Genomic DNA, 22,096 nt, shown 5'->3' on the forward strand with positions numbered 1-22,096 from the left:
ATTTTCGGTTGCGCGAATACGTGAAAATTGAAAAATAAATGCGTGAATGCGTGAATTGAAAAAATTGCGTGAACGTGAAAATCCACTTTTTTTATCCACTTTTGCGTGAATGCGTGAATCTGTGCTATTTTGTACGTGAATACGTGATTATGTGCAGTTTTCCCGATTTTTCCCCAAAAATTTTCCGATTTTCTGAAAAATCAGGTTATTGCGTGAAACTCGAGGAAAATTTGCGTGAATGCGTGAATTTCGATCAGCCGGACGAAGAGTAAACTGTTTGGCTCATCAATATCAAGAGAAGCATTCGAAAAACCACGCAGAAATTGTTGCAGGCCGGTTGACGTACAACAGCATTAACTTTCCAAAATATTGATGCTCTTATAGAATATTTACCGGTATTTTTGCTTTTTTTTAGCATTTGGTATTGACGAAAGCAGACGGTTTATCATCAATAGACCTTATCGGAGTTTTTGATTTTTCCAAAAAAACGATGCATTGTAGGATTGTCTCGGGGGTATTACAATAGAATTCCCTCGAGGAATTCCTAAGAGATTTCTATTATAATACTCCCGAAACAATCCCACAATGCATCACTTTTTTAGAAAAATCAAAAACTCCGATAAGATCTATTTTGACCTTGCATTTCACAGTACAAAAAAGAGAAGGAAAAAAAAGCCATACATGTTTTTTCTTTTTATAAGCATAACGCTTATATAGCAGAATTCCTAAACATAACATAAGCATATGTGTCAGCCTGAAATATTTTTCCAGTTGTCATTTTTATCTGTTTAAAAAGGTTTGGTAGAGGATAAGTAAAAAATAGATCAACGGTTTCCTCCATTCCACTGCTCCCAAAATCTGAACAAATTTTTACAAAATTTCTGAAATTTCACTAAAAAATTGGCTCGAGGTGAATCATAAGCATGATTCATAAGCATATAATAAGCATAACTTAAGCATATACGAGCCTGACCAAGGGGCATACACTTCCTTATAAAAAGAAAAACATGTGGCAGATGAAAGTCAACCTACCTGCATGTCTTCATATACTTCAATCTGCCGCTCCTTTGCGTTATTTCGTGACACACGATCTTCTTCACGTAACGCTAATACTTTCTCACGGAATTCGTGATACTTATGAAAACGTTGTTCCAACTCAGCCCTGATCTCTTCTTCTTTGGTCGCGTCAAGGAGGACCGGTTTTCCTGATGACCTGAAAAACCCATGTTACACCTTTTTGTTACAAGACTATCCAAAGATTTTGAAGCCTTTGAAGTCCTTAATTTTTTAAAATATTCTTAACTTTTTCTTAATGTCTTGGCCGTTGAAGTTCTTCGTTTGTTCTTATTAAAACAACGTTTATTATACACTTCACACCATAACCTTCTTCTTCTCACTTTGTTTGTGCTATTTCAAAGTATTTCAAAATGAAACTTGGGGGTATTAATCCTTAAATTCCCTCAATGTAATAACATTATTATTACTAATTTGAACGAGAACAATGATGCAATCGAAGCTAAATCTCAATCTGGTTGCTACCCTCTATTTTGTTTCAAAGATGTAGGTGAATTTTTCAATCCTCGTTTTTGCACATATTCATTATACGGAAATGAAAATTTATAATAGTTTTGAAACGACTGTTGAAATGGGCTATTTCAGAAATAAGTCTGTACCCCTCTATGTTGAGGAGGTGTGACGTCCAGGGTGGTCTGGAAAATAAAAAAAATCCAGGGTGGTCAGTAAAATCGGGTTGAAAATCCAGGGTGGTCAGTGTAACGAGTGAGGCGAGTGAGGCGAGTGAGGCGAGTGCAACGGGAGTGCAACGGAAAGATTGTCTTTACCTGAGGAAAGGAGTCAAATCAAACTGTTTCAGTATTGGGTCAGTATCTTTTGGTGGTCTCGTATTGTATAAAGTGCATGACTCAACTTCGGCGAGGGATGGTGTTGAAGGAGTCACTTCTAAAAGAAACAAAAAACGAATTTGTTAACGGAGGGGGTTAGGGGTCAGTCTGAATGATAAACGAGCAAAAATTTTTACTTACATCATTTGAAAAACAAGAGTCTAGTTCTATGTGTTGATTTATAGGAATCGAATAAACAATCATTCCTTAGCTAAAAAAAGTTTCATTTGAGACTCCTGAATATACGTTTTTTCGGGTTTTTGAACCTTTTCGTATAGGAGAGGTGTACCCAAAATATAAGTCCTAAAAGTTTGCGCATAATCAGGCTTGAAACAAAAGAATTTTGTCACAACACGCTAATTATGCCGATTTTTTATAGCGACAACAAAAGAAACCTATTTACTCGACATAAACCTGCATAAACTCCCTTAAGGGCAAGAAACCTGGTATGTGACGAGCCGTTTTTCCATTGACAGTTTAAGGGTTGATAGACGTATTGTATAGACAGGCTTCCGAGAATCCGGGATCGACTGGTATTCCGGTAGTTGACGGAAAAATGACCAATATTCCGGCGCTGAAATGTCGAATTTCCGGTATTCCGGTATTCCAAAGAACATTTGTGACCGGTATTGAGAATTGTTTTGCCAGTAGGTCGGAATTCTACGAAAAAATTATCGGTATTTTGGTATTATTTCGGCAAAATGTACTCACCAATCTCTGTCGTTTCATTTTTACTATCTTCACCGCCCTCAGTTTTAATTGACTCACGATCACGAGTTTCTTTTGTTTCCTTATCTTTGTTAAGGTCGCCAACATTCCCTTCAGTTGCCTCGGTCTCATTTGTCTCTGGTTCCCTAGCAACAGTGTGCGATTCCAAATATTTGGCACGTGACTGTAAAGCCTATTAAGTAATGGAAGTATACAGATTTGAAAGGTAACCTTTGTTAAAGGGGAACTCAACAAATTTTTCATTTTTATTTTCTTCCTGATTTTTGGTAATATTAAGTATAAAAATGAGAAAGAAAGTATATAGGTTCGATCTCTCAAATAAAAATCATGAAAAATCTCTCTTAACTTCAGTTAAGAATATGTTCAAAAAATAACCCCCTTTCTTTTTAAAAAAGATCGACCTCTCTTTGGATTATGACGTCAAAGTATTCAGAAAACAGAACAAATTCAGTTATGACTACAGTATGTTTTCAGAGTTCTGTTTTAAATAAGAAATAAATACATAGAAAAGTATTCCTGGTAAATTGTGGGTGATTTAGCTGAATAACAATAAAAAATCCAACAAGAAACGCAAAAACTTAGTCACAAACCCTCTACTGAAGGGCCTGTCTTCACTGATTTTTAGCCTGAGAAGATAAGCATCTTCCTCTTTCTGAATGCAGCTACGTCATAAAACAGCTGAAAGTGCGTCTTTTTTATTTGATAAACAATTTCATTTTAGTAGAGGGGAGCCTCGTTTTAAAAGCTCTTTAAACAAATTTTTAGAGTGAAAGGAGAGTTGCAACCTTGAAATTTTGAAATTTATCGTTGAAACAAACCATTTCAGGATAGAAACAAAAAAATCCAAAATTTGTTGAGTTCCCCTTTAAGGAAAGTATAAATCTATTCATATTGCACGAACTAATATATCATTCAGTTAAAGCTAGGACACTACCTTTTGTAAATAAAAGCGAGTTTACGTATGTGTATTTTTTTTGCGATGGAGACGGTTATCATCTGAATGGTTTAGATTCTGATTGACTGAGGACGACCGTAAATTACCACTTTTCCCGTTCTCAACTTTGCGGGTCAAAATTGCGGGATTTTCTAAATCACTCTATTCACTCCACCATCCTCAAAATTATCCTGAAAATAAAGCCTTAGTATGTATAGTAGACAACATGTGGAAAGAACCAATTTAAAATTACTGATTTTGACATGTTTTTTTAAACCCACCCGTTTCTTTTAAGTACTCGCTGGCCAAGCCTCTGTAATCAAGAATGTGTAAATCAAGAAACTCTTTGACAAACCTTGGCGGCTCGCCCTGGTTGGTGTGTTTCCCATGCATTTTTGATTGCTTTGATTTCATCTTCACGCTCCGTATCTCGTTTGATTGTGATCGCAGTCTCCTGAAAATAATCGATATATCAACGGGGTTGGGTTAAAATGATAAATCGTTACTTCAAGATCTTTAGCCTGTAGATATTCTAACTGACTTTTGACGATGAATTTTAATGTAAAACACTGTTGAGACCATTAAAAGAATTCCAGATCTTCACTTGGAGTATAGTATTGTGATGATCTCTGAAGGGGTTACCCTCAAGATCGTAGAAGATTATTACAGACTGATTCGAGTTCAGAAGAAACAAAATATTATTTCCAATAGATATTCTAGAAAATATCTGTTGATTAATTAAGGCGTTTGCTCGTATAATATTCTACATCAAAATACTCCATACCATATTTGAATCCACCACAACTTTCAACGTCCAATGAGCTTGTGTGATATCGAATAGATTCTGAGTCTAAAAATTATTTTTTGAAAATGTAAACTTAGTGAATTGATACTCTAACAAAAAATCCTGTAATGAATGGATAAATTGTTTAGATTCCCCTGATTTCATTGGCTGATTCTAAAAAAATTCTTGTCTACCCTATTAGCCTCAGGGGGGGGGTAGAATCTACCACGCTGGAGTTCTTTTGCGTATATCTCAGAGAAACTTTTTTTAAACGACTTGAAACTTTCTGACTTTTCACAAAATCTTATTAAGAGTATTTGTGCAAAATTCTAGGGTTATAGCTTGTCCAGATCAAGTTTTATGACTTTATTGTGAAACATGACATAAAGCCCAGCTAAAATCGCTTAAAACTCAAAATTTAAAGTGCTGATAACTTTTGAACTATTTATTCAATCATCTTCAAATTTTGACACGTGATAGGTATTGACAATATAAATTTCTTTAATTAAAAAAAAAATTCTAAAAATGATGACGTCATCATTTATGACGTCATCAAGTTTTGAAAATTTTACTCATATTCAGCAAAACCGGCAATTATGTTAAAGAAGAACCTTTTATCTTTCAGAATTTTCAAACAGAATCTAAATATCATTATTGGTTCGATTGTAATAGACATTTTTGTAAACCATATATTTTGGCTTTTTGCCAGGTACACATCTGAAAAAACTTATTAAATTCAGATTCTTTTTTGTCAGAGATCTTCGGAGCCTATTAAAAATGGATCCTGAGCGCTACGTCCCCGTACCCAATTTTGCCTGAGTGCACCACCAGGATTTGCGATTGCCATCATGTCATAATAGTTTATTCTTAGTTCAGATTAAGTTGTGTAGCTACTTGCTGACTAGGGTGGAGTTTGATTAAAAGGTCACTGTTGTAGAATTTTTCGGAGTAGCCATACTGTAAAAAAACAACAATTATACTTACTTGTGACTCTGGTCGTGATCTGACACCTTTATCTTTTGAATTACTTTTACTACCACGAGTTTTGCCAGCACTTCCCTTACCAGAATTATCAGGTTTGGATTCCACTGATTCTATTGGAAGGGAGGAAAATTGAAAATATTATGTGGCAAGGTGAAGATATATATGGCATCTTCATCCATTAGTCGAACGTCTCATACCGTTCTTAATTTTCGAAAAAATTTTTGGAGCCCCCTGTTTATTTATTTTTGAAAATATTTTCAGCTATCAAATGCTGAATTGCTCTAAACATCCTAGTTTAGTTACCTTATTTTGGGCTTTTCTAGAGATTTACAATTTACAACCCCAAGGAGAAAATATTTTTCTTCGTGTATACTTTCTTGGCAACGTAGACAATAGATCTTTTCTTTAACTTAAGGAATTCTGAATTATGTTCAAACAAAGGGACAAAACAAAACTATTGATCTTACGATCTTCATCTTCGAAATTCTTCGGATTTTCGATGAAATCCCATTGTTTTTTTGTCAATGGCCAACTGTCTTTCAAAACAAAACCCTGGATAACATATTTGTGAATCTAAAATATGATATAATTTCAGTTTAGATTTCGGCATACGTTTACTACATATCCTTTACAGGAATCAACAAGCAACATGCTGAATAGAACAAATAGCAAGAGAGTAAGAAAGTGTAGTGAGCAGTCCAAAAATTAGAAAAAACTAATGAAGTAATCTCACACAAAGTCCAGAAGATCCTATTTTTAGGCACTTTTTGGCCCAATTTACCCCAAAATTTCTCTTTTCGAAAATCGGGCTCAGAAAAAACTAATGAGCCAGTCCCAAGAAAAGCTGGTAACAGACGAACGAACGAACGAACGAACGAACGAACGAACGAACGAACGAACGAACGAACGAACGAACGAACGAACGAACGAACGAACGAACGAACGAACGAACGAACGAACGAACGAACGAACGAACGAACGTCGGTTAATTTAAAGGACCTCCAACCACCGAGGTAGGTCCAAAAAGTTGAAATTTGAAAATTTCATCGAACCATCGTTTCAATTCAGAGGCTGCTATGGCTTTAGTTTCGCTTTTACATTGCCTCAAATCATATACCAATCGACACAGAATCTCGTGTAGATTGCAAATTAATCAATACAATGGAGTTTCTATAACTAAAACACCTGGAGACTTCACTGTAATAAAAAAGCAAACAGGTCAGAGCTGCAGGGTATATCTCCAAATCTATGTGAAACTCCACAGAATGAATTATATCGATTATCACCTTTGTCTCTTCAATTGTTTCAGGGATTTTCTATAAAAAAAAAAATAAAAAAATAATTTAGTAAAGGCGGGCATATAGAAAGTCGAACACATACTAATAAGAAAACATTTAAAACCTAACTGCTTACAACCCTGTAACCTCGCGACGAAGACCCGCTTGCCGAATCTAATCTTTCTGATTTTTATTATGGCGATGGCTTCTGCAACGGATTTGGTCGCTAGAAGAGAGCTAGGACAGTTGTTTATGCTCGTATTTGATTGGCTTAGAATTCTCGTACCCGGAGGTAGGTCCAAAAAATATTGCTCGTCCACAGTATAGCAGAAAAGAGACATAACCAGATTTTTTGGTTAAATTCTTACCGGTTCCAGAATTTTAGATTTGTTTTTCTCAGGAGAAGCAGATTTTCTGGAGGAGGAATTAGGTCGTTTGTTGGTGGATGATTGTTTGCCAGATGAACGACCTGAACCTGTTCTTGATGTGGCTAGTTAAAGAAATAAAAAACACGAGGATAAGTAATAAGAATACTTCAAGAGAACTCAAAATACCCCTTGAAGTTTAGTAAACCAGAACTGCAGGTATCTGTTGACCTTCAATGCCATAAGCGAGTTTATGAATGTATACTTTTTCTGCGACGGATACGGTAAGCTTCTAATTTGCCTACATCTCGACTGACTGAGGATAACGGTAAATTAACACTTTAAAAAAGCCGGGTACCTCGTTTAGGGGTTAGTAGATTTATATATTTTGTATTGCTCAGGTAAACTTACGTCTAGATTTGCTCTTTTCTTCTCCTTGTATGACGTTTTTGCAGAATATGAGAGCAGGTATGGTAACATATTTCTTACCGACGCTCTCATACACAACCTCTCCTTGGTCCAAAACCTTAAAGGGTAAAGGGAGAATATGAAAATTTAGATATCAATATGGAAAAACTACAGAAACTATTAAACATATTATTAGCCTGCGTCACACGCGAACATATTTGAACAGGTAGCCAGTAGCATGGTTTGGTTGATTAAAGTAGGGATGGTTGATAAAAGAAAAGTTGAAAATTTGCACCCCTTTGGGAGAGCAAGCATTGTGGAAACTTTTCAAAAATCTTCCCTCTTTGATTGCTATAAATACTTTTGTAGAATGAAAATTAATATGCCAAAATTAGTAATATCAGGCGCGTTCAAGTTATTGAAAGTTTCATGGGACAAATGAATGAATTAGAGGACCAGTCAATTGACTTATAAAAAGTTGTTGCAAATACTTTCCATAGGGGAACCAAAATACCTTGTTGATCGAATCAAAGTTAGAGTATGTAGGTAAATATATGACTCCACGTAGCAATTGAATTACATCTTTAATCCTTGTAAACATGGGAAAGAAACGAAACACCATTTTACGCATAGGACACGTTCGATCATCAAAAATATTTTCTGGAATGCAAAAAAAGTGATACCTGAACTTTGACATGAGCTTCATCTTTGGATGTGGTGAACTGTATGCTACTCAAAACATCTTCAGTCGTTGATACTGAATGTCTGCATAAAATAAGAGAATGGAAAAAGTACAGCAATCTTAATTCTTTTCTTCTGAAATGACCAAAAAACTTGAGCTGCGGTAATTCTCTTTTAGTTTTAAAGGCTTGATCACATAAACACCTTTCATTTGAAACTTGACGACGTGATTTGTAGTAGCCTACTAATTTTCTGTTTTTGCCAAAATGAAGTCAAAGACGAATCATTGGCATTAGCTGATTAGACGTCTTTCATAACCAATAAACCAGTTGACGTTATTTAATTCGATTTTCAAGGAAAATTCGAATTTTTTCAAATAATGGAGCGAATCGAATAGTAGAGTGTCGTTTCGAATATCCATAATAGAACGTCGAATTAAAGAGCCTCCACTGTTATTTCAAAATCATAAACATATCACGAATAATACCTGAATATACGATCATATTTATTGGGAATGTAATAGTCACGTGTTTCGTTCACAAAGAAACTAGAATTAATTGTTCCCTCTTTTGAAGAGCCTGGTAATGGGTTACGTTCACCAATTAAACGAAGCTTGAATTTGCCAGCAGGAACAACATTTTCTGTATAAGCAGTTACCACGAATGTGTACCCAGTCTAAAAGAAAGGTTATTTTGAGCAACATGAGTTTTGAGACTGTAACGACTGCATATCTTAAGGGGGGGGGGGGGTTTCACGGTTGGCGGAGGAGCGATATCGGCCCTTTTTTCGGACGGAGAGGCGGAATTTGGCGAAAATTTAGATGGAATTACGGAAATTGGGTTCTCTGACGGAGACGGAAAATTAGACAATTTTAGTGCGGAAAAACGGAATTTAGCAAAAAAATTTGCGGAATTTCGGAATTGGTAAAAGATATTCAAAATTTGCGGAATTTTCGACAAAAATATTGAATTTCAAAGGAATTTTCGGTGACGGAATTTTGATTCAATTTAAGACGGTTTGACGGAAATTGGAGAAAAAATTGGCGGAATTGCGGAATCGGGTACCCCCTGAAACCCCCCCCCCTCTTAAGACAATAGCTAGAGTAAGCATAATTTAGAATCTAACGTTTTTCGTCCCTGCTATTCTACTTGTACATTAAAGTAGGCAGAAAGTCCTAGAAAGTCCGCTGTCTAAAGACAATAAATTACCCTTTTTTGACGTCAATACAATATCAACTTTAACTTTAACTGCCAAATTTCTGCCCATTTTTTCAGGGCAGAAATTAGCCGTCTAAACTGTAACTAAGAGACCTAAATAAGTTATAATTCCTGAAAATCATGGAAAAAATTCGATAGATACCTATCTTTTTGAAGCTAGCGTTTGATACCCTAGACCAGGCATTGTTTAGCAAATAATTTCCGTACCACGAAAAAAGAATCCTAAATCCTATGGCTTTACTCTCTCGCGCCTGAACCACTAACCCTGGAGTAACCTATATATGCCGTCTTTGACAGGCAAGCTACTTTTTACAAGGGTAAAAACTTTATCTAACTTTCAATGAACGGTAAATCCAGGGCTTTCGATGCATTACACCATTATTGTGTGGTGCTGCCATTAGGGTACCACTATCAAAAAATCGACCAAAAGATTATGCTTGGTCAGGATTGAGTAACAGCCTCCAGGATTTATAAAAATCTCAGTGGGCTTAAGTCACTATGGCACGGGCGAGGTTGTCTTCCGAACTCGGACGTTTGCTTGTCTCATGGCATTTCCAAAAAAGATTCCCTTACCTTATTTTTCTGAAGTACTTGGGGTACCACCCTTTTGAAGACAGTTTTTACTCTACAACACGTGTCATTGTTAATGACAATCAAATGACATCCAGGTACGTTACAATAAAACTTCGGTAACACCAGAAACGATTCTTCAACGTAAAATATATCTCTAGAAAGAAAGAAATAAAAAAATCAAGAAAATATCTTTTGAGGTAGACGTTTCCAGAATATTCTTGTGGAACTTTAAGGTGTTTGCTAAGGTCATAATGTTCTTGCCAAACGTGAGCGAAAGCTAGGCCGTAGTGCATATATGCACTTATATGACCTACGCCACGGCGTCGCGTCGCATGACCTACGTCAACACCTCGAAGTAAAGTCTTAAGCTACGGTGCGTGAAGTCTTGGGTTAAATCAAAGACCAGGTTACGCCAAAGACGATGATGCCTCTTTACTTGACGCTCAGCAATTAGAAAGAAGTATCACGGGTGACTGGAGCAATCTGGAGAGAAAAAGTGGCGCCATGGCTTCTAAATTTAAAACGGCATGAGTGACGCCCTCCCTTCCTCTCTTCGGGTCGCCTACGGCTGTGATCGCAGACTTACTTTCGACTACCTGATTCTTTAAAAACTAATGGAGGACATAGAATTCCAAATACATACCGACAGACAACAAACCAGGAATCAGCTTGTTGTTCCGGATAGGTTCCCGTGTAGTCCATATAACTGATCTTGTTCCAATCGTCCGAATGGAAAGGGAAAAGTTGGAAAAGTGAAGGCTTCATTGTGAACATGTGACGATAAGTTGATATAGAGATTTGTTCACAATTAGAAGTGACCAGCTGAAGAACTTTGGTTAATTGTTCCACACAACTAACATTCTCTGCAGATCCTAGAGTGACAGCGTAACAAAAGGTTTTTAAAGAACATCTAGCGTTTAATATGAGTTTAATTGGCATAATTCTTCATGATACGACAGTAAAAACGTCTAAAGTAAATTTTCTGTAGATTTCTAAATCAGTATATAGTAAGTTTATATCTTTCGATTTTTTGGCTGTATATAATATTCAAATAGTCTAGACGAATCTGTCTTATAGATGGATGTGACGGTTTACCCAGGTTTGCCTCGCTTACCTCAAGCTCAATTGGGAAAAATGTTCAAACCTGACACTGGAATATCAAGTCCAAATTGAAACCATTGCATTACAAAATGTAAAAGAAATCATGAAACCCCTAGATTAGATCCATCTATTCATGATATGCACCATTGCAATGTCTTCTACGGACCCAACAGCTGATTGGTTCAAAGTGACGTATTGACTCATTTTACGTCATATACAACCAATCAGCTATTGGGCCCGTGATGTAATGTCAGAAGACATTGCAGTTGTGCATATCATGAATAGAAAAAGCACAGAAAGTCTAGGCAAGTATAATCTTTGTACCTGGTGTACAAGCTTGTTTTAATTTTCGGACAACAAATCCTCTAAACAGAGCTTGAAACATTGCTGCCGCTTTGTCTCGGTGATTATTCTTCAATTTGAAATGAATGGACGGTAAACTGGTTCGTTTGAATGAACAATCATCTCTGGTGAATGTCTGTTGAGTTGCCGACAAAGCTGGTAAAGATGTCGGTCTCTTTGTTGATCTTTTATGAAATTTCATCAAATGGAAGTAAGCTTGATGTTTCAATGCTTCCAAGGCGAATTTAGTTGCTTGTTGATTGTAGTTGCTACCAAGTTCTTTTTTCATGATGGCACCAAAACTTTCGAAAAGAGCCTGAAAATGAAATAATTGCCATCGTCTGTTAAGGATTATAAAGGCACGGAAATATATATCCGCAGACCCAGCTGGCACACAACGTTGTTTGAACGTTCATCTAACGTTGTATGGACGTTGTGAACGTTATACAAACGTTGAAACAACGTTGTGTGCCAGCTGGGGAATTTACAGCCGTCAGGAAGGTTACGGAAAAAATCGCGGCAGTAAATTTTGGAACAAACGAACAATGTAAACACCTCCACCCTTTTCACATGTTTCCCAGTGGTGTAGACAGGAGGGTGCAAAATTTGTGTAGGAGAGCAGATTTTTATGACACTCTTATTATCTTTTTATCAGTGTCATAAAAGTCTGCTCTCCTACACAAATTTTGTGCCCCTCCTGTCTACGCTACTGTCTCCCGCCTTTTAAAAACTACAGTTGACGCTCTTTAATTCGACAGTCTACTATTAGATAGGCTCCCGTATTCGATGAAATTTAAAGTCCCTGTCAACATGAAACTCTCATAAACGACTCTCCCTTATTCGATAAGCTCCCTTATTCGATGAAAATCCAATTCCCCTTGAAGATCGAATTAGAGAGCGTCAACTGTATTTCCTTTTAAGTGATCTTGTGTAGACGATAGGATCATTTGCGTATCTGAAAAGCTACTTTGGCTAGTCGTATGGACTGTACTGGAAATGAAATGAAAGATATGAAATCACTCCGAGTCTTCTGATGTATATAGAGAAGCTTGTACAATCAACCAATCGAGTTTATATTACCTCAAAATGCTCAAGACGTGTTTGATTGGATTTAGTTTCAGTTCCAAGTAACAATTTAGTAGGATTGCAGTTCGCTGGTGAGATGAAGGTTTGCATAACATTTGCGATTTGTTGAACTACTTCCATACTGTGTTCAATGAAGCGTTGACTTTCCTATGAAGAAGGATTTAAGTTCAAGTTTTTGAGGGGAATACTTTTGTTTTGGGCTCGGACAGCAGATATCTTATATAAAACACATGATAAAGCTAAAATGTCATTCTTAAACCCTGGCAGTTAAAGCAAAATAAGGCACCATTATTTTTTGTTGAGTAGGGCACAGTTCCGGCAATTTGTTCAATCAGAGCAAGCAACTGACATGGCAGCTAACGATAAGCGAGAGAATAGTAATGATTAATCGAATTGCCGGCAGCAGTCTACTCAGCAAAAATGGCGCATTACTTCAAACAAAGAGAGTAGCTCTATATCTAGTGTTTTAAATAATCTGTGGTCCAGATTAACATCCATCTTAAGGACTGGTTTTCCTTGACCCAGACTGTAACAACGGCAATTTCCATGAGGTACTCAAGCAGGAAAGTACAATCACGGTCGTAATATTTGAAAAAAAGGGAGATTCTTACGAAATCTTATAACCACAAACGATTCGGAAGCGCTCTAAATTAGTTTTAACGCTAGACTTAAGACTTAGGAAGGATCTTAGGATCCAAAAGTTCAAGAATGGTCAAATAGGGCTCAGAATATAGCCTGGAAGTCTATTAACTCCTCCCGAATTGAAATACTCGAATAAATTTATCAATTAGCCCAAAAGCGAATTTCTCGCCCGAACTCCAAATTTCGAAAAACGAAGAAATAAGCTTAATTCTCAATAGATTTCGGCCATAATTGTATTTGGCCATTATTTCTGAAAAGTCAGAATAAACATGGCACGTAGATGTAGGGTTTGATTTCACTTACATTTTTGAGTTCTTGCATAATGATGTTTTCATCACCATAGTGGAAAGGATGTAATGAAGACAAATGGACGTTGAAACCGAGTGGTGCTGTCACCATCAACCTTAACACGTGACGCCTAAAATAACGAAAGGATGAGAATGATGAGTTGGGCGCGGTGGCACGAAAAGGATATCCAATAAGCTTTTAAGTGGGCTAATTTAAGCGAACTGAGAATTGAAAATTTTCGCGTAGTAAAATTTCGCGAGTTGACATCTTTTTCACCCGATTTATTTCATTTACCTTGGATATCGACCAATATTCGGATTTTTTTTGCGAAGACTAATTTCGGCGAAAATCGAGAAATTCATCTACTCGAAATTTAATCAACTAAGCTAAGATATCAATGGTGAAAGAGAGATGTCCGCATAGTAATGACTAACTCGATCTTAATTTTTTCAACATTTTTCAATTTTTCATTTGTTCTTACTTATTTAAGCGAGAAAGAAACCGAGAATATTATCGACTGTAAAAATTATCGCAAAAGCACAAACACTACTAAATTCGATACAAATCTGACGGTATACGCCAGTCCACCCAATATGAAAGGTCAATCTTGAACAATCTTTAATTTCTAAACTTAATTACAATTTAAAACGCTTTTTTATAACGAAAAACTTAGTGGATTAAAACAAAAATTAAAAAATTAATTTAACAATTTTTATTTCTTTTGAAGCTTTTCGGTGTTCATACCATCATCAGGTTCATAAAAATGCTCTAGAAACTAAAGACCAAAACTAGAGCATTTTTATGAACCTGATGATGGTATGAACACCGAAAAGCTTCGAAAGAAATAAAAATTGATCAATGAATTTTTCGATTATTGTTTTAATCCAATATAATATGGCACACTTTGACACAAGAAAAACTTAGTAAAAAGGAGTTCTTTACCCGGGCGGCAGTGTCAGCGCAACAGCTTTCACACCAGTTGTTCTTATCTTCAGCAAAGGTGAGGAAGCAGCCACTTTTTTCCAAGAATAAGGTTCAATCACCAGGCTACCTGATACAGGTTTAGGTACTTGACTCAAAATATCTTTATCTGAAAAATGAAAAAAAACATTTTGAATATTAGAATATTTAGAATCGTTAAACTTTTTCTAAACTGATTGAATGGGTACAAAATGTAATACTTCTTACAAACCATTTATTAATTTAACATTGCTACCTACTTATTTAATCGGATTCATTTTTACGAGATTTAATTACACGAGCCTAAAAATCGCGAAATTTTCTGGATATATTTTCGCGAATTAACCAAAAAATAGTTAAAAGTTTCCAGGTGAATGCTAAAAGCAGCACCCTTACGGTGTAATTTACGCTGAACATATAATTTTGAAGATTTCGCTTGGATTTACTTATTCAGCAGCAATCTAACGAGATTCCACGAGGCAAAAATTCACGAAAACGCAAAAATTAAATCTCTCGAAAATTTATCCCATTAGAGTTATCCACTGCCGCTATAAATTTGTTTGAAGTAATCAGGAAAGATTATCGATTGCAATCTAAAAGCAAAGATTATCAAATGAGAACCATAGTATAGTGGTCGCGCTAGACATCCGATTTTAAACTTGCGTGATTCCAAGCCACCGTTGGTCGATCATTAACTAACGGGTTATAAAGAATAAGCTCTCTGTGATGTAGGACCCGGAATCAAACTATCAGGTATTCTTGATATGCGTAAGTCATTATTTTAACGGAAACACCTGAAAAAGGCCGGGATTTCACCCCTCTCTGTTACTAGGAATAGAAATACGGTGGTAAAAATCCGGCTTTTTCGGATACTTCCGTAAGAGAATACAACGTCATCTTGACGTATAAAGAATAAAAAAATATCAGGCATATCCTTACCGATCTGTCCATCTTTAACATAATTTATACTTAAATTGGGATCAAACCATCGTGAGAAAGATTGCAACGTGATCATCAATTCTACTTCTTTCAAACAATCTATCAAGATGTATGGCGGGGGCGTGTCACTTGAGGCGTTACCACCGTAAAGAAACGATGTTGGACTAAGCAATGCACTTCGTCCTGCCGTAACTAGATTATGTCCAGAGCTTTTTTTACCACGTTCATTTTTTGCCTCAAAGTTCTACAAAGAGAATAATTGGGAAAAAGGTAGGTTTCGGGGAAGTGACTAAAGTTTTTCCCGAAAAATCCTATTTTATCAACCGACTTGAAACAATAATAACAATTTCTATTTCGCCTAGAAATTTCTACCTTTTTATTCGAATCTTTCTATAAATCTAAACAAATACGCTCAAACCAGGAATCCTCGGAAAATACTTTTTTAATTGGAATATCTTTGTGCTTTCGAAATTTCAATTCAAGTTCGAATCAGCGAATCTCAAATGTATAACTATTTATAATATTGTAGACTAAAATTAAAAGAAAGAGACTTTGATTTGTTATTTAGGAATTTAAGTTTTATGCCGCCCATATGGATGACAATCATCAGCTAAATGAAAATCGTTTGAAAAATATTCATATACAATGGCTTCTTCGTTTGAAATTTTCCAGGTCACGCCGAAGTTCACGAGTAAATGGTTATTTCGATGTCATTTTGCGACAATTTCAGTCCGTTTATTCAATAAGTTTTTGCCTGGGTAACTGGCAATTTCGAATTCCTCGTATAAGCAAAGTGGACAGTTTTTTGTTTCAGGAGTGCATGATTTCGCATGTCTCACTACTCTCCAGGTCACCGATGGCGTACCGTTTAGCTCTTTTATTCGCCAATACTCAACTGATAACGTTGTACTGTTTTTGTAACGCTCATGCGTAAAAGAAGATATTGCAGACTCTAAACAAAGGATCTCGAAGATAAAAAAGTAAAAGACGTTTACCTTTAAATCAATGACATTCTTATTGTATTGTTTCGGTCGATGAAATATCCAAAGAAAGCTGAAGGGTTAGAAAAAGATATAATACTTTGAGAAAGACACAACCTAAAGGTTTTGTTTTGATTGAAAGGTCTGATGATGCTGATGTAGTAAAAACAAGTGCGAAAAAATTAGAAAAAGGTTTTGAAAAAATGAAAATACAATGAATAAAAAAACATTCCTCAAACAAAGGGACTTTTACTGATACTCTTTCGAATGTTTTTATGTTTATAATAAATAGAATGTTTGCTATCTTATAATTAAAACAATCGATTGTAAATTTGCTCGAAATCAACTTTGTTATTTTTTGCTTTACAAAAGCAATAGAAAATAGAATATGAGGTCACATCATGAAGACACTGCCTAAAATAAGCTCCTTTTATTTCCGTAGAAAACCTTTAAATATACAATAGTATAGCTTTCCTTTTGATTCTATTCATATTTTGTGAGACAAATAAGAGTCATCTAAGACGATTGATCCAAAATTAAAACTAAGTTTACAAGCTCGTTACTTGACCTCGGGCAATATTTCTCAGTAAAGCCCTCGTAAACCGGTCATTATTGTATTAACAATACTTTATAGAAATTTTAAGCAAGCTCTTAAAATCATCAATCCTTCATTCAAAACTCGTCAAAAATAAAGGCTCTTAATAGCTAAAACGGAGACGGAGAAAAGACTCCTTTAAAACATTGAAAAGCACCAATTTGCATTTTTTTCCGTTATAACCTAATTTAGTAAACATAGCTAAATCTTACTTGAAACACTCAAAGAAATCATCAAGTTCCATCCATATTTCTTTATTTGATTCTGATAATTTCTTCAATTCATCACTTGGTGTTGTTTCTGGTTCATTCAGCTCAATTCCATGAGTGTTGCCAGATGTTACCGAATCTTCAGGCACCTTTGATAAGAAACATGCCTTTTTGCAGTTTTTTGTAAGAACAATTCTATAGTAAAAACTAGGTTCATATTTTGCTAAAACCTAAGAAATTTTAAGAACAGGCCTAGCCTCGGATTTCGGAATTTGCAAAAAAGAATGCCGATTTTAAGCTCCTTTGTAGCCAATAAAAAAATAAACTAGCAAGTAGCTGTCGCTATGAATGCCCCGCCGATAGCATATATTAGCCCAGAGGAACTTAGCCATGAAGAGAGCAAGGGAATCATAATCAGACTATAAATTGGTGAAGCGAGTCTTCATAAAAAGTGCTCAATGTTACTAGAGCTGTTTAAAGTTAAGAAACACGAGCCGATGCGGTTAAAATTTCCTCAAAAAGATCCATACATAACGAAAGTGTCAATCCAAAAAAAAACCTGTTAAATCTACACTTTCTGATGCAAAGTGACCTAAATTAAAACCATTACAGGTTTCGTAACATGTTAAGAACTAGAATGATATCAAAGTTGATTTTCTATTCAATCACCAGATAAAAATCACTTTTGAAAACCCAAACATAAGAATGTGTACTGTGAAACTGAAAGTGCTTCCCTCCCATAAAGAATACATAATACAGATTAAAGGTGAATTCCATTAAATTGAATACAATTTCAGTCATTTGATTTGAAATTTAAAAAGTAAGTAACTTTGGACTGGTGGCATACTGTAGATATAATTTATTTGTATCATAAAGGTTACTGAAAATTATCTGGAAAACTTTAACAATCTTTATACGCGTTTCTGCAAACAGTTTTTAGTTAGAATAAAATTTCTTCATGGTTACTAAAGATATGAATTTACGAAAGACCATATTAAAATAAAATCCTAAGAAAATCTGAAAAGGTGCCTTCAGCGAAAATTAGTCACCATGAAAATATTAAAACATCATCTAATCCGCCACTGTACACAATTTTTTCTATTGCTGTAATCCACTTCCACTTCCCTGGCAAGCAAGAAAGCGGAGATTCTTCAACGAAAGAACTGTTAATACATAAAAATACCAAAACGCATTTTATCACTTTTTGAAAATAACTTAACGTGGGAAAACACGAAAATAAATCCTTGCAAAAAGCTTAAATTTTGTGGATAGTGGATGCCCAACCGTGAGTATAAATTAATGGTAGAATAAATAATTATGCGGAATTATTCAATGTGACTGGCTGAAAAATTGCCAAATTTAAATAATGCGAATTAGGGCCTAATTAATTAATTCTGCATTAATTAATCCTGCATTAATTTTTCCTCGCATAAATTTCAACAAGTGTGTTTGTTTCGCTCCCATAAAAACAGATTCATCTTGTCTTCAATCCATATGTTTTGAAAATAAAGGCTAAGGGAATTTCAGATACCGTGTCCCGTTGTAACCACCGTCAACATATGGTTAAAAATTTTTCACTTCACAGGTAGGTACAACATTGTGTTTGTATTTTATTGGACGTCTGGTTCTAAAAATTCAAAAAGTTTGTTCAGTTTTAATTTGAGCAAAGTAGGCTCCTGCGTTCAACATCAACAAGGTACAGTGTGCAGTGGTGGTATTAGTAGAGAGAGTGTTCGAGTCTGTTCATAATATGAGGCTGAAAATCTTCGGCGTACATACATATCGAAGTACCGTTCTGGCACAGTGACATAAACAGCATTTTTAAAGTTTCCTAAAGCTTCAATATTGGCGTAAAGAATTATTCACAAAATAGCATCAAATACTCCATAATCCATCGTTTTTCGGCTTTTGTTCCGCTTCTGTTTACATTTTTCTGATCGCTGATCCCCATGCTCAACCATTTTTTGCTGTAACACTGTGCTTCAAATGTCCACGAGAATGAATCAGTTCATGTTAGTCATAGTATATTCTCATTGGCATTTCTCACTCACTAAACCGTCTGTAAGAAACTCAATGTTGGTATACCAGTTTTTGGCACGTTTTGGCGCAAGGCCTAAAAAATTTCAATTTAATTTCCTTCAAAATGAAGTCACTATATAGGTAAAAACAATATGAATTAACAGTCAATTTCCCTTTTTTCTATGCCTTTATAATATCAGTAGGGTTTCGGTAGAGCAGCGCATAACTGGCACTGGCCACTGGGTGTGTGTAGTAGCACACTGTCATTGAAGATGTCGTCCATTCTGACAATCGTATAAGGTTTGATCCAATATCAGTAGTTTGATAGTTATTCATTTAGTAGCAAACAATGTCCCTCAAGTAAATCCAGTTGAGCAACTACGTTAAAAAGATATTGACCAAGCAGAAATCTTGTGTGATGTTTGTTGTTTGTGAAAGCCTAGCTGTGTGGACTGGCAGTGCAGACGGGACTTTCGATTTCTCGCTTTCACAAATGCTCTGTGTGAAATGCACGAAAGTTAAAAAAATATCACGAAAAAAATCGAACGAAACAACATGAATCTGAATCTGAATCATGAACATGAATATTTTTCTGGCGAGCAAGTCCGCTACGTGAAGCAACAAAAGCCCCTGCGGGGCAATAAGCGTTATATGTAGAACACGTAAAGAACATTTAAACCTGAAAATCACGAACTAAAAAAACACACCTGACCCTTAACCTTAGGAAAGATAAATCTATCTTCGAAAATTTGTCATGAAATTGAAGTCAACAAGTGATACTTTTATGGACCTACCTGGTTATGCATTTAACACATATATAATTGATATAAGCGTGACCATTAAACAATCATTCAGAACACAAATAGTGACGATCTATTAAAATTAGTCGTTTGTTTCTTATAAAAAAAACACGTTTAGAAACCAAAATTTCATGCTCTTGAAATATTCTTATTCAACCCTTCGAGAACAAAAAAAAAACATCTCATCAAAAAATTCATTGATTTTAAGAACATTGATGTATGCTTATTAATAGTGATTCTTATAGATAAATATGCGTTTTTTGAGCTGAAAAATTCTTTTTTTACAAAAATCTGCTTGAGCCATCTTTTACCTACTTTCATGCAAACAGTCAGAAAATAAAACCCTTCCAAGTCCAAAAAACCCTTTTTTTAGCCGTTTTTAGCTGAAATTTACCCCAAAATTTTTTTTCCAAAAATCGAGCTCCGTCACATTCGAGGGTTTATAGTTATGCATCTTTGTGCAAAAAATCATAAAGAATAAAAGAGCCAATCTGGAGAAAAGCTAATACCTTAGTAATTGATAGTGTGCTTATAAAAAGATATCGAATTTGGCCAGTTTTTCTATAAAAACAAGCCAAGCAACCAAAATTTCATGTCTAAACACATATATTCTTTAAAAGTAAGCCCTCATGACCAAAAAAACATCTATCTCATAAAAAAAATTGAGTAATTTGACTAAGAACATTGATGTATGCTTATTAATAGTGATTCTTATAGATAAACATGCGTTTTTTGGGCCAACTAAATTTTTTTGCAAAAATCTGCTTGAACCGTATTTTACCTATGATGGTAACTTACTTTCCTGCAAAAAATCAGAAAAAATTAATGATCCAATTTTTCACAAAGTCCAAAAAAAACCATTTTTTAGCCGCTTTTTGGCCCAAATTTGCCCAAATTTTTTTTTTGAAAATCGGGCTCCGTCACATTCGAGGGTTTATAGTTATGCATCTTTGCTCAAAAAATCATAAAGAATGAAAGAGCCAATCTCGAGAAAAGCTAATACCTAAGTAATTGATAATGTGCTTATAAAAAAATATCGAATCTGGCCAGTTTTTTTATAAAAACACGCGAAGCAACCAAAATTTCATGTCGAAACACACATATTCTTCAAAAGTAAGCCCTCCTGAGCAAAAAAAAAATCTATCTCATAAAAAAATTGAGTAATTTGACTAAGAACATTGATGTATGCTTATTAATAGTGATTCTTATAGAGAAACATGCGTTCCATCTTTTACCTAAGATGGTACCCTACTTTCATGCAAAAAATCAGAAAAAATTAACCCGTTTTTTAGCCGTTTTTGGCCCAAATTTGCCCAACAAAATTTTTTTTTGAAAATCGGGCTCCGTCACATTCGAGGGTTTATAGTTATGCATCTTTGTGCAAAAAATCAGAAAAAACTAACGAGACAATCATGAGGAAAGCTAATAACGAACAGACGAACGAACGGATAAAGGTTAAGTTATAGGACCTCCACCGGGGTAGGTCCAAAAACAATTAATGATATCACAACAAGTTTTGTCAAGAGCAGAAGCTTTCCGATTTTATTAAATTATTTTCAATGCTAAAAATCTATCTTTTGTTAAGGTCATTTTGAGAAAAGCAAATAAACAAAATAAAAGGGTGTACAAGTATCATGGTCAAAGCGATTAACCTTTGAAAAAAAAACAATGTCCCAGGTTTGAAGACTTCACTTACTTCAATGGGAGTTGTAGTTGGTGGGATGCCGTTTGACGTTTGTGATTGGTCCAATTTGTTGGATGTGGTATCCTGATTGGTTGAATTGATGTTGGAATCAACAATCGACTTACTTCGTTCTTTAAGGATGGATTTTTTGGCTTCTAAAATTGAATGAATAGTAATACCCTCAATATCACCCTATCCATACTTTGGGGTATCGAAAATATCTTACATGCTTGAATCTGATACGAGAGCTTTAATTTGCTTTAAGAGTGGTTTCTACACCCGGGGAGGACACTTGATTTCCAAACGACGGCATGTACCACCAAAAAATGGCTTTCAAAATTGGACCCTTACAGAGTAGCCTTTGGGCAGTGAAAATGTACCTTTACAGTGCATTTTACCGAACATTTATATGACCTTTACAGTGTAGTTAGATTCCATATCTTATTTTGCTGAAGCCACCTGATACAATATGCAAAAGAAATCGAAATAGGTGCAAGTCAAAACTTTAAAGATACATCAGATTTTTATTGTAAGACTTGCAATTCAGCAGTCCCCAAACACACCTTGCAGTGTATCCAGCTAAAAGAAGACTCTATCA

General features: G+C 35.3%; 1 protein-coding gene across 1 annotated transcript in view; it reads right to left on the reverse strand.

Moving 5' to 3' along the window:
- The window catches only part of LOC136807743 (androglobin-like), a 100,520-nt gene that overhangs the window by 632 nt on the left and 77,792 nt on the right, over positions 1-22,096 (reverse strand). The window contains exons 12-33 of the mRNA XM_067064357.1: positions 21,511-21,653; positions 16,999-17,144; positions 16,207-16,264; positions 15,212-15,455; positions 14,255-14,402; positions 13,328-13,442; positions 12,377-12,529; positions 11,279-11,612; positions 10,497-10,725; positions 9,854-10,007; positions 8,551-8,738; positions 8,066-8,147; positions 7,386-7,500; positions 6,978-7,099; positions 6,619-6,648; positions 5,800-5,905; positions 5,333-5,442; positions 4,349-4,414; positions 3,920-4,018; positions 2,613-2,802; positions 1,842-1,959; positions 1,033-1,213 (exon numbers count right to left, since the gene is read on the reverse strand). Coding sequence (XP_066920458.1) covers positions 1,033-1,213; positions 1,842-1,959; positions 2,613-2,802; positions 3,920-4,018; positions 4,349-4,414; positions 5,333-5,442; positions 5,800-5,905; positions 6,619-6,648; positions 6,978-7,099; positions 7,386-7,500; positions 8,066-8,147; positions 8,551-8,738; positions 9,854-10,007; positions 10,497-10,725; positions 11,279-11,612; positions 12,377-12,529; positions 13,328-13,442; positions 14,255-14,402; positions 15,212-15,455; positions 16,207-16,264; positions 16,999-17,144; positions 21,511-21,653 — 3,131 coding nt within the window. The remainder of the gene's footprint in view (positions 1-1,032; positions 1,214-1,841; positions 1,960-2,612; positions 2,803-3,919; positions 4,019-4,348; positions 4,415-5,332; positions 5,443-5,799; positions 5,906-6,618; positions 6,649-6,977; positions 7,100-7,385; positions 7,501-8,065; positions 8,148-8,550; positions 8,739-9,853; positions 10,008-10,496; positions 10,726-11,278; positions 11,613-12,376; positions 12,530-13,327; positions 13,443-14,254; positions 14,403-15,211; positions 15,456-16,206; positions 16,265-16,998; positions 17,145-21,510; positions 21,654-22,096) is intronic.

Source organism: Clytia hemisphaerica, unplaced genomic scaffold (genome assembly GCF_902728285.1).
Source record: "Clytia hemisphaerica strain Z4C2 unplaced genomic scaffold, Clytia hemisphaerica genome assembly, whole genome shotgun sequence".
NCBI lineage: Eukaryota > Metazoa > Cnidaria > Hydrozoa > Leptothecata > Clytiidae > Clytia > Clytia hemisphaerica.